The 15,734-nt window shown below is 47.6% G+C and overlaps 1 protein-coding gene across 1 annotated transcript; it reads right to left on the bottom strand.

Moving 5' to 3' along the window:
- Positions 1-2,273: 2,273 nt before the first annotated feature.
- Positions 2,274-6,335, bottom strand: SPATA31G1 (SPATA31 subfamily G member 1). The gene is given in 2 exon segments (XM_059071686.2): positions 2,274-5,570; positions 6,105-6,335. Coding segments are annotated over 2 exon segments (3,528 nt in total).
- Between the last annotated feature and the right edge of the window lie 9,399 nt (positions 6,336-15,734).

Here is a 15,734-nt window from a genome sequence, read left to right as displayed (position 1 = left end):
TTTGCCTCACAGTGCGGCTTGTGGGATCTTAGTTCTCTGACCAGGGATTGAACCCAGGCCCCCACAGTGAAAGCACTGAATCCTATCTGCTGGACTGGCAGGGAGTTTCCAATAATTCACTTTTTTGTGTGTGTGTGGTATGCGGGCCTCTCACTGTTGCAGCCTCTCCTGTTGCGGAACACAGGCTCCGGACACGCAGGCTCAGCGGCCATGGCTCACGGGCCCAGCCGCTCCGTGGCACGTGGGATCCTCCCGGACCGGGGCTTGAACCCATGTCCCCTGCATCGGCAGGTGGACTCTCAACCACTGCACCATCAGCGAAGCCCCAACAATTCACTGTATAAAAAAACTTTTATTTTGGGGAAGCTCCTGGTGGCCCAGTGGTTAGGACTTGGTGCTTTCACTGCCATGGGCTCGGGTTCAACCCCTGATTGGGGAACTAAGATCTGTAATGCAGCCAAAAATTATATAATATTCCCAATAACCAGAGATAATTTTTTTTTTTCTTTTTTAGATTGGGGCGTGAGGGTAAAGGAGGAGTCAGGAGCAGGCTTCTGGCTTCAGTACTGGGGTGGATATTGTACACCCCTTCAATAGGAATTTGCACATTGGAGGACAAGGTTAAAGGGAAAATGAGTTAAGTTTTAGACAGGTTGTATATGAGACAATACTAGTAGGTGGTTAGATAGGTGGATCCTGAAGCCTAGAGATGGTTAAAAAATGACCCATGTTTTGAAATATGGCACTTAATGGAATGGGTTCAAGACATTATGTTTTTAGTGGTATTGGTAAAATTGGATATCTTTTTTGGGGGTTGTGGGAGTTAGATTCTCTTCTCATACTATACTCAAAAACAGATTAACAATCTAAACATAACATCGATGGGAATTCCCTGGTGATCCAGTGGTTAGTGCTCTGCCCTTCCACTGCAGCGGGCACGGGTTCAATCCCTGGTTGGGGAACTAAAATCCCACATGCTGCACGGCACAGCCAAAAATAAATAAACAAAGAAACATCCATGAGGGTGCTAGAAGAAAGTTTTAGAATCCATAAGGGAACACGTTGGTAGATTTAAACTTTGGCATGGTAAAATTGCTTTAAAATTAGAAAATAAGCTACAGGTTGGGAGAAATTATTTGCAGAATATGTAACAGGTTGAGTTAATATCTGTGACAGACAGGATAATGCCATTCCCAAACCCCCCCACCAATGCCCACGTCGTCCTAATCCTTGGCACCTGTGAATATATTGTGCTACATGGTAAAAGGGAATTAAAGTTACAGATAGAATTAAGGTTGCTAGCCAACTTACTTTAAGATAGGAAGAGTATCTTGGATTATTGAGGTGGGTCCAATGTAATTAAAAGTGTCTGGAAAAGTGGGAGAGGGAGGAAAAAGTGATGTGAGAAGAACTTGACTTGCCTTTGCTAACTTTGAAGATGGAGGAGGAGGGCCAATAGCCAAGGAATGTGGGCAGCTTCTAGAAGCTGGGAAAGACCAGGAATGAATCCTATCCAGTGCGGCCCTGCCAACCTCTTGATTTTAGCCCTGTGAGACATATATCAGACTTCTAATAAAATTAATTTATGTTGTTTTGTGATAATTTGTTATGGCAGCAGTAGAAAAGTAATAAAATACCCAGCAAACAGTGCAGTAGAAAAATGGATATACGATATGAACAGGCAATTATAGAATAAATTCCGCGATCGCTAAACATATGAAAAGGGACTTGTTTTTGTGGCCTTGGGGATGCATGAGCTAAACTAGAGAGAGAAGAGCAGAGGGCTGACAAGAATTGGCTAGAAACATATGTGGGGAACTTGTGTATCAAGTATGTGAAGAAAGGGACCATACCCAGGACCAAGAGCAGCTGCCTAGACCCAGACCAGTTGTGCTCGTGTGAATGGATATATTTTTCTTCTGTTGACTTGCTGTGAAGTTTTTTTCAAGGGCAGCATTGGTCTGTGCTCCCCTGGCCTTAACAGCTTCACCCTGTAGAGGACTCCAGGTTGTAGACTCCAGGTTGATCATCTGTGAACAGCCTGAAAAGAAAGTTAAGCCTATAGAATCCTGAGCTCTCTACTTCTGGGACCGGATCCTGAGGAGATAACAGCTGCAGCAGAACAGGGAACCGTCATTGCCAGTACCCCAGACTCCCAAAAAGACATGAGTGGGATTTGTCTAGTTCAGATAGTTTATTAGGATTTCCTTTGTGTCTCCACCCCCCAACTGGTTTGGCTTCAGGTCTTGGAGTACTTATACTGGGTGCCAGTACTACCAGCCTTTTCTCTGCTGACTGGATTTGGTGGGCAGGGGTCCATGGGTACCCAGAAATTTGGCTAACATCCTTTGGAGACCCCTGGTAAGGGGAGCCTGAGGTGTGGGGGAGGAAAGACACTTCTGGGCCCAAGGTCAGTGCTTACAGAACCAAGGAGCCAGGATGTTACCAGCTCCCAGCCTTACCCCTCTCTGATCTTGGGAACCTGGAGCCTTGGAGTGAGGCTGCGGGGAGAGAGCAGTGTGTCGAGAGCTCTGGTCCCTGTGCTGAGATCTTTGCGAAAGTCTGCTTACAGGGACCTCTGCTAATCTGGCCTGGGCTAGGTGGCTTTTCCCTGTAACTGTTATTGACCCCAATTTTGCATCCCCTTCTCCGTGGTCTCCTTCTTTGGGTTTCCTGGGGCTCTCTCTCATTTTGGCTGAAGATAGGGCTGAAGCCTTGTCCTGTCTCTTGCCTGAGGCTGGAACCTCAGGGTATGAGGGCCCTTCCAGGCCTGGGCAGTGAACACATGACCCCTGGGATGAGATCTGGGACACCATCTTCGCATTCATTCTTTGCTCTTTCTGAGACCCTTGTTCTGCCCTGCCAGACTTCCATAGCTGAGGTTGGATAGAGGAATGGGAGTGATAACAGTGGGGGACCTGGACAGGCTGAGTTACTGTGCTCTGAGGTTTGGGGGGATGACAGCTTGAAGAGTTGGGGCACAGACTGAGGGGATGAATCTGCTGTGGTGGGCAAGAAGAGAGGCTCTGGGTGGCTTGAGTTGTGGAGCTCAGGGCAGAGGAGCTGCCGAATGATTGACTTGGGCCAAGAGATCTGGAAGCAGGGCTCTGCTTTAGTTTCTTCAGCCTGAGTTCCAACTCTTTACTCCAGTGCCAGGCCTGGATCTCAGAGTGAGTGGGCACCTTTGGGATAGCCTCACCCTGGGAGGATGGAGTCTCTGCCTTACCCCCTGGGAACAGCTCTCCCTTGGGTAGGCCAGGCTGGTTGGACTCAATCTTCAGAGCTTCAGCGTGGGTGGGAGGCCAGGATATTGACTGGAGGGTATCCACTGCTAGAAGGCTGGGGTCCCGGGGGATCCCTCTTTGTTGCACATTCCTCCACACAAACTCAAGGTCAATGTGTGGATCTGGTAGAGGAGCAGAGAGTGACCTGGGGATTGGAGTTGGGAGTTCAATGGTCCAGCAGTTCTCTCTCTGCTCCACTGTTTCCCCCTCAGCTTTACAGTTGCATTGGTCTCCAGTAGGCTCACTTGTATGAGACTTTGACATAGAGTTTGGGCATGGGCTGGGACCCCACAGTGGGGACACAGGAGCACAACAGGTTTCTTTCTGCTCCATGTCCCCCCCAGTAGGCTCAGAGTCAGACTGGACTCCCAAGGGCTTGGCTCCACGTGGGTCTTGGGGTAAGCTGCAAGCCGGGAGATCAGAGGCCCAGGAGTTCTTTCTCCTTTCTATGTCCCCACTTGTAGCTTCAGAATCAAACAGGACCCCCGTAGGGCTAGCTCTGAGGGAATCCAGTACAAGAACTGCGGGTGGGCTGAAGGCCAGAGATGGCGATTCAAAAGCCCAGGAATTCTGGGAATGATCAGTGTCCTTCCATGCAGTTTCTGACCCAGTGAGCCCTCCCACAGGATTGATTCTGTGGGGTTCTAGAATAGGAGCTAGAGATGGGCTGTGGCCAGGGCCTGGAGATTCTGAGGTCCAAAGGTTGTCTGTCTGCCTCATGGCCTCCCACAAAGCTTTGGACTCAGACAAGACTGCCTGGGCACCCGTTCCCAGGGACTCCAGCAGAGAGGCTGAGGGAAGGCTGGGAGATGAAACTAGGTCTGCAGAGACCCAAAGATTTTCTCTGCTCTGTGTGCCCTTCCACGGAGTCTCAGATCCTGATGGGACACATGCAGGCATGGTTCCATGGAGTCCTGGGTCGACGTCCAAGGCTGGGGGCTCAAAGGTCCAAAGGTTTGTTGAATTTTCTCTGCATCTCCACTGGGGCTCATATCCAGATGGATCTCCCAGGGGACTGCCTCCCTGGAGTTCTGGCAGGGGATGTGGGGGAGGGCAGGGGGCTGGCATTGGGGGCGGAAAGACTTGAGTACTCTCTTTATGTCCTGTGGTTCCCCACTGAGTCTCATATACAGGTGGAACTTCCAGGGTACTGGTTCCTTGAGGCTCTGTCACGGGGGCTACAGATTGGCAAGGGACTGAGGTCAGAGACTCAGAGATCTGAGGATTCTCTCTTCGCCTTGTGGTTTCCCAGAGGGCCTCAGGTCCAGAGAGGCCTCCTATAGGGCTGACTGGCTGGCATTCTGGCAGAGAAGCTGGGGTTAGGCTGGGAGCTGGCGCTGCTGGCTCAGGGGTTTGGGGGTCCTCATTTTGCCCCATGGCCCTCCATGGGGCCTCAGACCTAGTTAGGGCTCCCGGAAGGCTAGCGGGATTTTCTGCTAGGGAGGCACAGAGTGAGTCTGGAATGTGTTGTTGGAGGCCAAGATCCCATGGCACCTTCCACCAGACCTCAGATGAATGGAAGAGTTTGGAGGACCTGGTTCTTTGGAGGTTAGGCTGTGGGTGCAGGGCTTGATCCTCAGAGACCCAAGGGACCTCTCTCTGCTGTGTAAGCCACTGTGTATTTGCCTCAGTGCCAGATAGGACTCTCTTATGGTCCATGGGAAAGGATTTAAGATGGAGGGGAAGTGATGGGACAGGAGGGGAAAATGGGGAGGAAAGTTGCTGAGGGTCAGAGGCTATTCCTTCCAGATCTTCTGTAGTATGGACTTCATGTGTAGGAATTGGGGTTGGGGAGCAATACTGGGGAAGCAGCAATACTGGGGTTCTAGGCAGAAAGTCAAACTTGTTAAAGAAAACAGAAGGACTGACAGACAACTTCAGGGGAGAGAGACCACCTGAGCTCAAGAAGATGGCCTCCAAGGACTCACTGTGCAGAGAGGGGAGACCCCAGAAGAGCTGGCTTTTTCTCTGCTGTAGGTGGCTCCCTGATGCTGTCTTGTGCCTCACAGGCAGGTTGGTCAAGATCTGAAAGGTGGGGAAGGATCTGGAAGGGTTTGGGGTCTGCGTGAGTACTTGCTCTAGTGTCCCTGTGGCCTTGTGGAGGCCCTCAGAATCACAGGATGGCTGGGATGGGGCTGTGGTGGCTTGTTCTCCAATAGGAGCTTCTTTGGGAAGAGAACATGGCTTCAGTGAATCCAGAGATACCTCCTCCTCTTCTTCTTCATTCCCTGACTTCTGCTTCCACAGGCGATCAAGGAAAGCCACGCGGTACAGAAGTGGTAGGCCCTGGGGAGTGGAGAAAGATACAATCAGGCATGAAGACTTTTTCAGAGACATAAGATGTACCGTTAAGCCCTCAGTCTTTTTTTTTTTTTTTTTTTTTTTTGCTGCGGTCCGCAGGCCTCTCACTGTTGTGGCCTCTCCCTTTGCGGAGCACAGGCTCCGGACGCACAGGCTCAGCGGCCATGGCTCACGGGCCCAGCCGCTCTGCGGCATGTGGGACCTTCACGGACCGGGGAACGAACCCGCGTCCCCTGCATCGGCAGGCGGACGCCCAACCACTGCGCCACCAGGGAAGCCCCCCATCTGGTGTTAATGGCCATTACCCAACTACATTTGGAGATCGGCATTCCCTTACATAACCCCACATCTAGGGTCAACGATCATTCAGCTGGCTTGAAATCTAGTGTTAACGGTCAGTCACCCAGCCTCACATTTAAGGCTTATAGTCACTCTTTTGAGCCCACATTGATGTCAGTGATTCCTCACCTGAACTCATGTGGTGAGTCATTTACTCAGCTGCACACCTATGTCACCCACCTTGCCTTGCATCTTGTCCCCAGAGTACCAGGGCTGAAGCTGTCGCCATCTCGCAAGCTGCCACCACCTCTGGATCTGCCAAACCACGAACAAGAATAGTGTTACCAGGTTCCCTGGACTCAGAAGGCAGCTGCTGCCACAGTGTCTGCAGGCCAGGGCATGGGTCAACTGGCGCCAGAGAAGCCCTGTGTCCCCCTCAGCCCCAAGCAGGCCCTCTGGCAGCCATTCCATTTTCCTCAGCCTAACGGCAGTTTACCCTGAGGTCATCACTGCATCACAGAACAAAGAACTCCCATCCCCCACATACCTAACAGCAGTCTCTGTGGATTTAGGGCCCCAAAATTGCGCCCACCAGACAACTCATACTTTATTCAGTGAAAGCTTAGTGATCCCCTTTTGTCTTTTTTTTTAAAATCTATTTTTAAGCTCTTTAAATTTATTTATTTATTTAATTTTATTTTTGGCTGTGTTAGGTCTTCGTCTCTGCGCAAGGGCTTTCTCTAGTTAAGGCAAGCGGGGGCCACTCTTCATCGCGGTGCGCGGGCCTCTCCCTGTCGCGGCCTCTCTTGTTGCGGAGCACAGGCTCTAGAGCGCAGGCTCAGTAGTTGTGGCTCACGGGCTCAGTTGCTCCGCGGCATGTGGGCTCTTCCCAGACCAGGGATCGAACCCGTGTCCCCTGCATTGGCAGGCATATTCTCAACCGCTGCGCCACCAGGGAAGCCCTCCCCTTTTGTCTTGATTACCAAGGTCAGAATTATCTTCAGGCATTGTGGTTGAGGACATGGATTCTAGCATCAAACTACCTTATTCAAATCCTAGCTCTGCCACTTCCTACCTATGAAATCTCAAACTACTTTATCTTTCAGTACCTCAGTTATCTCATCTATAAAATTGGGATAATATTATTACTTACCACATAGGGTTGTTTTGAGGGTTAAATGAAAACATTTATATGCTTAGAGTAGTACATAGTATATGCTATGTTAAAATATTATTTATTTTGTTGCCATAAATGATCAATAACCAATCTATAACAAGAATAGAATAGAGGAGAGTTTTATTTGAGCCAAGCTGAAGACTGTAGCCCAGGAGACAGCCTCTCAGATAGCTCTGAGGAACTGCTCCCAAGAAGCCTGGTTTCCAGCCCAGCTTTATATCTTGTCAGAACAAAGGACGTCAAACATGACAGGGGTACATTCCTTCAACGTTTCAAAAAAGACAGATTAGCTCGTACACAGTAAATCAGTATGACCTTGGCGCCTGGGAAGGGAGCCTTATCGTCAAAGGAGTACTAGCATTGACATCCCAGGAAGGAAGGCATTTATCTCTAATTTCATAACAGATATTCTTTGCTTCTGGACAATGTACCCTTTTCTTTAATGGTTAAAGCAGATGTTTAATGCATGTTTGATAGACCACAAGACAGGCTTGTAGTTAGTATAAAGTTCAAGTCAAGTCATATATAAGCCAGAATGACTTCCCTATACCTCAGTATACAAAAATTTCTTCCATCACTTTTAAGGTTCCTGATTATATGCCTCATTCCATCTTTAATAGATGGAGTCTGTTTCCTCTTTTACATCTCATGTCTTTAGGTTGCCCAAGACTTTTTTCACAAATATTCATATTAAGGATGACAAATCAAATGTGCTTGACCCTTTTTTTTTTTTTTCATTTGCCCCTCTTTTCCCTAAAACCACCACTCTGTTTCATGTCAACTCCTCTTTTTAGGGTCAAACTTCAATATCTGCCTTTGCAGTACAATTCAATGCCTCTCTTCTCACCCTATCCCCCATCAACTGCCAGCTTAGTTTGGTAGAAAGAGCGCTGAGCTGAAGTTGAGGAGACTTGGATTTTCTAGCTCTGTCACTGTTTGGCCATGTAATCTTGGGCAAGAAAGTTTTATCCATTGGCACCATGATTTGGACTAGATTTATTCATTCAGTCATTCAGAGAATATTTATTAAGTGCTTACTATGGATCAGGTATTGTGCTCAGTCTTGAGGAGGCAGAAGTAAGACAGGGTCTCTGTGCTAAAGTAGGTCCCATTTCAGTGAGGGAAACAGTCAAATAATAGACAATTAAAATAGAGATAAGTACAGGGTATTAAGGGGGGTGGAGGACATCTAACCACTTTGGGGAAGGGGGTTGCTTGTCAGGGGGTGCTTCCCAGAAGAGATGACCAGTGCTTAGTTTGAGGAATCAAGAAAATGAGAGTGTAGGGAAGAGAGGACAATCCAAGCAGTAGAAACAGCCTGTGTAAAGGTGGTGGGTCAGAGAAAGCATGTCCCATTAGGGAAATTGAAGGTGTTTCAGTGCAGCTGTAGTATTAGTTGGGGGTTGGGGAAGCAGTAAGATAGACAAGATCACAAAGGGCCCTGAATACCAGACTAAGAAGTTGGAAATTTATCCTGAAGGTGATGGGAAATAATTGAACATTTTTGAGCAGGGAAGAGGCAAGATCAAGTTCGTGTCTTGGAAAGAACACTCTGGCTATATTGAGGGCAAAGAGATTGAAGGCAAGAGATTGGTTAGGGAAACTTTGCTTTAGTTTAGGCAAAATGAAAGATGAGGCCTGAACCAAAACAGTGATGGTGGGAATGGAGAATAACAGGTTCAAGTAGAATTCTAAAGTTATAATTGATTAGACTTAGTTACCAGTGGGATAGAGTGGAGTAGGGAGGGAGCTGAGAATAACTCTAGGGATTCTGACTTGGGGAACTGGGTGTGTATGTTAGTGACATTTTACTGAGGTAACACGAACCTGGTAAACAATCTAGGGTGAGGGGACAACGTGTTTCATTTTAGACATTTTCATTTGAGGTTCCTGTGACAAGGAAATGTCAGGCAGGAGGCAGATAGATACATGTATCTGAAGCTTGGGAAAGTAGTCTGTGGGGGAGATATAAATTTGACAGCTACCAGTATGTATGTAGCCGCTGAACCATAAAACCGCTTAACGGTGCATACTGATATATAACATTTGGCCCAGACGATGTGGCCAGCAGTTTTTTGTTTTGTTTTTTAAACTTGAATGGTCAACATTATAAGATTAGTAGATTGTACATAATAATATTTTTGGCTTAAAATCTGGCAACATAGGGCTCTCATTCCCACAAAGTAAAGACCATTTATTTATTTATTAATAAATTTATTTATTTTATTTATTTATTTTTGGCCACATTGGGTCTTCGTTGCTGTGCGTGGGCTTTCTCTAGTTGCAGTGAGCGGGGGCTACTGTTCGTTGCAGTGCGCGGGCTTCTCATTGCTGTGGCTTCTCTTGTTGCAGAGCATGGGCTCTAGGCGCAGGCTCAGTAGTTGTGGCGCTCGGGCTTAGTTGCTCCGCAGCATGTGGGATCTTCCCAGACCAGGGATCGAAGCTGTGTCCCCTGCATTGGCAGGTGGATTCTTAAACACTACCCTACCAGGGAAACCCAGTAAAGACCATTTAGAGCTAAGTAGCAGGTGCTCCCTTAGTGGCCATGTGCTTTCCAGTTCACCATGTTCTCTTTGTTAAATCCAAGGCTAAGGGCCAGTTGCTGTTTATTATTGTGCCTATGATTTTGTTGTTTTCTTACACTTGTCTATTTTTAGTCATTTGCATTACCTGCCTGGTATCTGAGTTTCCTACCTCTGGATGAATAAAGTAAGTTGAGTTCTGATAGGAAATAGAGAAGGCAATCCTGAATTCTGTGCTAGCTAATTTACATTTATGGCAGGATAATCTACCAAGTTGCTCTCTGCTACTCATTGCCAAAAGAGACTCAGTAGGATAAAAAGGTAACTTTGCTCTCCTCTCTTCCAGGAATTCTAGGTTTCTTGTCTCATGGAATAGTTAATGGATTTTGAGTTTTCTAGTTCCAAACTAAAGTTGCAATATACCTGTTCTACAACCTTATCCAGGCTCTTGTGTGGGAGGAGAATTTAATTTAGCTGGTTGCTCTTCAGAAGGAGAAGATGGAGGAGATGCTGGGTGGAAAGAAGAGGAGTTGCCCAAGGATAGCAGCGGGTTCAGGGACTTGAGAAAAGAGATGTTGCAATAGGCTCCATGAGTGACAGAAGTCAATTAGGAGGCAGCAGGACTTCTGATGGGGAGAGCTGATTTAATAGTTAGGGCACTAAACATCTAGTACATAGTCTTGGGAACTGCAGCAAAAGATGCTGATATATATACTTGGTAGAGATGCTGTGGAGCCATTTGCCTTTGAAAGGACGGTATGAGTTTAGATAATGCACATCCCAGTGGCAACCATGACAGGATCAAGACTCAAGTTTCTTTCCTAAGTGGGTTTTTTTTTTGGTCAATAGAGGGGAAAAGCCCCCTTCCCCAACCCAAATCATGATTAATATTAGATGTCTTCCAACCCTGGTAAATGAGAGTTTCGAACCAGGTTTAATTTAATTTAGAAAAATTAAGTAATGTGATGTTTCTTGGGTTTCAGTGTTGTGGAACAAATTTATACTCTAACATTTATTATCTCATTTAATCTTTACAACTCTTTGAAGTAGGTATTGTTATATTCTTTCACATAGGGGAAACTGAGACACAAGGAAATTAACATATGTTAACTATTATCATTTTTATTATATCTATATACCAATAGATATGTCGATATCCCAGAAGGCAGAGTTAGGGATTGAGAACCCCCTTGTATTGTGAGGAATCATTTGTATGTGACAGAAATTAAAATCCAGGGACTTCCCTGGTGGTCCAGTTGGTAAGACTCCATGCTCCCAATGCAGGGGGCCCAGATTCGATCCCTCGTTGGGGAGCTAGATCTTGCATGCATGCCGCAACTAAGAGTTCGCATGCCACAACTAAAAAGATCCTGCATGCTGCAACTAAAGATTCTGTGTGCCACAACTAAGACCCGGTGCAGCCAAAATAAATAAATAAATAAATATTTTTAAAAAAGAAATTAAAATCCAATTTAATCCAAATTAAAATCTGGTATAAACAAATGGGAATGTATTGACTCATATCTGAAAAATCCAGGGGTAGGGTTGGCTTCAGGCAATTGGATTGATGCAGGGATTCAATTTGATGTCATCGGGATTCAGTTTTCATTTCTTTTTTTTCTTTTTTTAAAGATTTATTTATTTTTGTATATTAATTTATTTATCTATTTACTTAGGCTGTGGCAGGTCTTAGCACACGGGATCTTCATTGCAGCATGTGGAATCTTTCTTTGCGGCATGCGAACTCTTAGTTGGGGCATGCATGTGGGATCTAGTTCCCTGACCAGGGATCGAATCTGGGGCCCCTGCCTTGGGAGTGCAGTCTTTTTTTTTTTTTTTAAGTAATATCTTCCTTTTAAAAATTAATTAATTAATTAATTTTTGGTTGCATTGGGTCTGTTGCTGCGCGCGGGCTTTCTCCAGTTGTGGCGAGCGGGGGCTACTCTTCATTGCGGTGCGCGGGCTTCTCATTGCGGTGGCTTCTCTTGTTGTGTAACGTGGGCTCTAGGCACGTGGGCCTCAGTAGTTGTGGCATGTGGGCTCAGTCGTTGTGGCGCATGGGCTTAGTTGCTCCGCAGCATGTGGGATCTTCCCAGACCAGGGCTCGAACCTGTGTCCCCTGCATTGGCAGGCAGATTCTTAACCACTGCACCATCAGGGAAGTCCCTGGGAGCGCATAGTCTTAGCCACTGGACCACCAAGGAAGTTCCTGACTCTGTCTTCTGTGCTGACTTTATTTTTAGGTATTGTGTGGTAGCAAGTTCAAGTGAAGCTGAAAATGTGGTGTTGCTATGACAATATTGTGCTTATGGGTTCCAGCTGGTCATGCATACATCATTGAACTACTCACTGAACTGTACACAGGGGAATAGGATGCTTCTTCTGGCAGGTCTGAGTCACATACACAACCTTGGAGTAAGGATATGGAGGGAAGAACACTATCTGCACATGGCCTGAGACTGAAGAAGTGGGGGTCTGGTTGTTCCTCCAGAAAACATAGAATCCTGTTTCCAGAAAGGTGTATGCATGCTGGTATCAAAACAAAATAATAGAGATGTCCATTATAGCTCTAACTAGCCCATTCTGTTTTCTGGGCCCAGAGCCATGCCAGATCTTTTGGGATCTGAGGCTTAAGTTAAAATGTGAATTTTAACTTAAGCCTGAGATCCTATGAAGGTTGGTGAAGGGGCTGGATGGGGCCTAGGGCAGAGATCTTGAAGGAGGGAAATCTATGGGAAACCCAAACATCTGTGTGGATAACCTATTAAATGACCTAGACTCTCAATTCCTAGACCTTTTCATCTCAGAGTCCTTTACCTCTGCTCCAATCCAGCTATGGCCATATCTGAAGCATCATCATCAGGAACCACTCTGGCTTCTGTCTTGCATCACCCTCTGATTTCAACCTCCAGACCTGTCCTAAAATGCCAACTCTTCAACCTTGTCAGGAGTCTAGCCCATTGCTCTTTCCACTTTTTTCCCTCTTGCCTTTATTTCCTCCCTCTCCAAGATAGACTTCATGGTTCATCACCTAATCAACATCTATCAATTCATTCTCCTTTCATCATTTCCACCTGGCAAAATCCCAACTCTGCCTCTGCCAGAACTGCCCTCTAGGAAGGCAGAGGTCAGCATTATTGGATAAAATCACACTTATAGGTAAGTTGGTGGCCACCATAAACTTATGGTCTACAACTAATGGGCAACTCCATCATCACTTGAAATACATTTATTTATGCATTCCATTTATTAAGTGGCTGCTATGCGCTAGGCACTCTTCTAAGTGTTTGGGATACATGGGTGATCAAAACAGGCAAGGCTTCCTGGAAATTCCCTGGTGGCCCAGTGGTTAGTTACATCATTTATTCCTTAGTAAACTCTCCCATCCTACTCAAAATAAATTCAAACCTTCTTTACTTTCCTCAACTTCTCTTTCTCCTGGCCCCTAGCATATAAGGCAGACCTCTACTTTTCAGAGGAACCAGGAGCCATCCAATGGGAACTTTTCATCATCAAAAACCACTGCCTCCGATTTCCTTTCTTCCTGCTAGAGTGAAAGGTGTGTCCCTCTGTGAGACCTTCCTTGACCCTCCCAAGCCAGGACGGGTGCCCTTATCTTCCCCTCCCCCACCGGCACTTTCCACACTAGATTGTAACTTGCGTCTTAATTATCTGGTCTACCAAGTTCACCGCTTTAACCCAAGCATCTGGCGCTTAGTATCTGGTTGGAGCTCAGTACTCTCAGGGTGAACACATGAAAGGGCAGAGATTTCTGGGAGAGGGCCTGCTGCGGGGCGGGGCCTGTGCCGGGGAGGGCGCGGGGGGCGGGGCGGGGGCAGGCTCAGGGCTGTCCCCTCAGGCTTCTTGGAGGCCGCCTCCAGGCGACACCTCAGGACGCGGAAGTAAGCATCCTAGAGACCAGAGCTCACAGCCAAGATTCGGGTGAGGCTTTTCGGACGCCCCAGCGCCGGTTCCGCGGCAGGACTCCCTCATCCGTGGGGCCTCTGGATGGGGCGTCTGAGCCCAGGTCCCGCCGCGGAGCCCGCCAGCGTCCACGCGCGGCCGTGGCTTCGGCTTCCTAAGCTACCCCACTGGTTTTTCTCCCTTTCCCTCCGCCTCACCTCTCCCCTTTCCTGACCGCTCTTTCCTCTCCCCCCTTTCCCCTTCCCACCTCCTCCAGAGGGATGCCGAGTAAAGGGCTTGGCCAGCAACCGAGCTCCAGCGGCCGAGCGGGCTCGGGACGCTCTTGTCCCCTGCCCCTGAGGGGCCCAGTGTCCTGAAAATGTCAGGACTGGTCAGGACAGTGAGACCTGAAGGAACCGCCCCTCCGGGAGGGGCCAGCGTCCTCAGGAGGGTGGTGCTCACCGTCCGGGAGGAGTTGTTTCAAGCGGGATGACGGCATCGGGGAGGCCGCGGGGCTGGGGTAGCGGGAGAGGAGGGCGGAGCCGGGCGCGGAGCCGAGCGCGGCCCGTTAGCCCGGCTGTGGGCGGGCCGAGGTGAGACCGAGTCCTGAGGGCTGGCGGGACAGGCTTCTACAAGGCAGGAAGATCCCAGGCCACTGCTCTCACATCTCAGGTGCTGGTCCTTTGCTTCATTTATTGGGGGCTTACTACGTGTCAGGTCCTGTATTTGATAGGAACTCTAGCTATGTCCCGCTAGAGGTAAGAGGAAATGTTACTTTTTAAAAAACAGTTTTTCCCATTATGTTAGTATTCTATACCAAATTTAGAATATATTAAAAAGTAGAAGAATCCCATAAACTTTCAATCTCAAAATAATTTCCATAGCATCTTGACGTAGTTCTTTCCAGACTTGGCTATTCACATTTTTACAGTGTTTAAATAAATGTAAGTTTTCATAAGGTAAGAAAGCTGTTAATATTTTTTATTTTATTTTCTAAAAATAAATTTATTTATTTTAGGCTGCGTTGGGTCTTCGTTGCTCCACGCAGGTTTTCTCTAGTTGCCGCGAGCGGGGGCTACTCTTGTGGTGCGCGGGCTTCCCATTGCGGTGGCTTCTCTCCGTGCGAAGCACAGGCTTTAGGTGCGCAGGCTTCAGTAGTTCTGAGCGCAGGCTGAGTGGTTGTGGCTCACAGGCTCTAGAGCGAAGGCTCAGTAGTTGTGGCGCACGGGCTTAGTTGCTCCGTGGCATGTGGGATCTTCCCAGACCAGGGATCGAACCTGTGTCCCCTGCATTGGCAGGCGGATTTTTTTTTTTTTTTTTTTTTTTGTGGTACGCGGGCCTCTCACTGTTGTGGCCTCTCCCGTTGTGGAGCACAGGTTCCGGACGCACAGGCTCAGTGGCCATGGCTCACGGGCCCAGCCGCTCGGCGGCATGTGGGATCTTCCCGGACCGGGGCATGAACCCGTGTCCCCCGCATCAGCAGGCGGATTCTCAACCACTGCGCCACCAGGGGAGCCCTATTTTATTTACTTTTTAACTTATTTATTTGGCTGTCCCGGGTCTAAGTTGAGCCATGCAGGATCTAGTTCCCTGACCAAGGATCGAACCGGGGCCCACAGTGGTGTCCTAACCACTGGACCGCCAAGGGATTCCCCTAAACATCGTATTTGGTAACTGTATTATTCTCTGAAGTAGATTCTGTGAAGTAGTGAATTAGCCACTCATGTGGTTAATTATTTCAGCGCTGACTTCTATGAGCTTTAGTCTCATCGATTCCAGTTGCTTGCTAAGCATCCCTAAGCTCGATTTCCCACAGGTACCCAGGCCTAATATCTTTATAACTTAGGTAATTTTCTTCATCTGTCCCAACCTCTTCTTCCTGTTGTATTTCCCAAAGCAATTAGTATCAGCTAATCACCCAGGCAAGAAACACAGGAACCATTCTCCATTGCTCCCTCTTCATCTTTCCTATTAGTTGTCAGTCACCAACTTTTGCTAATTATATCTGCTATTTCTCAAATCTCTTTATGCCCCATCCTTACTGTCACCCTAGTAGTTCAGGCCCTCCTCATTTCTCCCATAAACTGCAGTAGCTTCCTAGCTGATCTCCATTCCTCCAGCTTTATCCATCTTAAATCCTTTCCATTCACTACTGCCAAAGTAATCTACCTAAAACAAAAATGATCATGACACTCGCCTCCTTAAAATCCTTCAGTGAGCCATACTTTCTGCATGTATAGAGAACCCTCCACATGCAGTTCTTTCTCT

This window comes from Kogia breviceps, chromosome 8, assembly GCF_026419965.1.
Source record: "Kogia breviceps isolate mKogBre1 chromosome 8, mKogBre1 haplotype 1, whole genome shotgun sequence".
NCBI lineage: Eukaryota > Metazoa > Chordata > Mammalia > Artiodactyla > Physeteridae > Kogia > Kogia breviceps.
The sequence above is the reverse complement of the archived record's forward strand: the minus strand, read 5'-3'. Positions and strand labels throughout refer to the sequence as shown.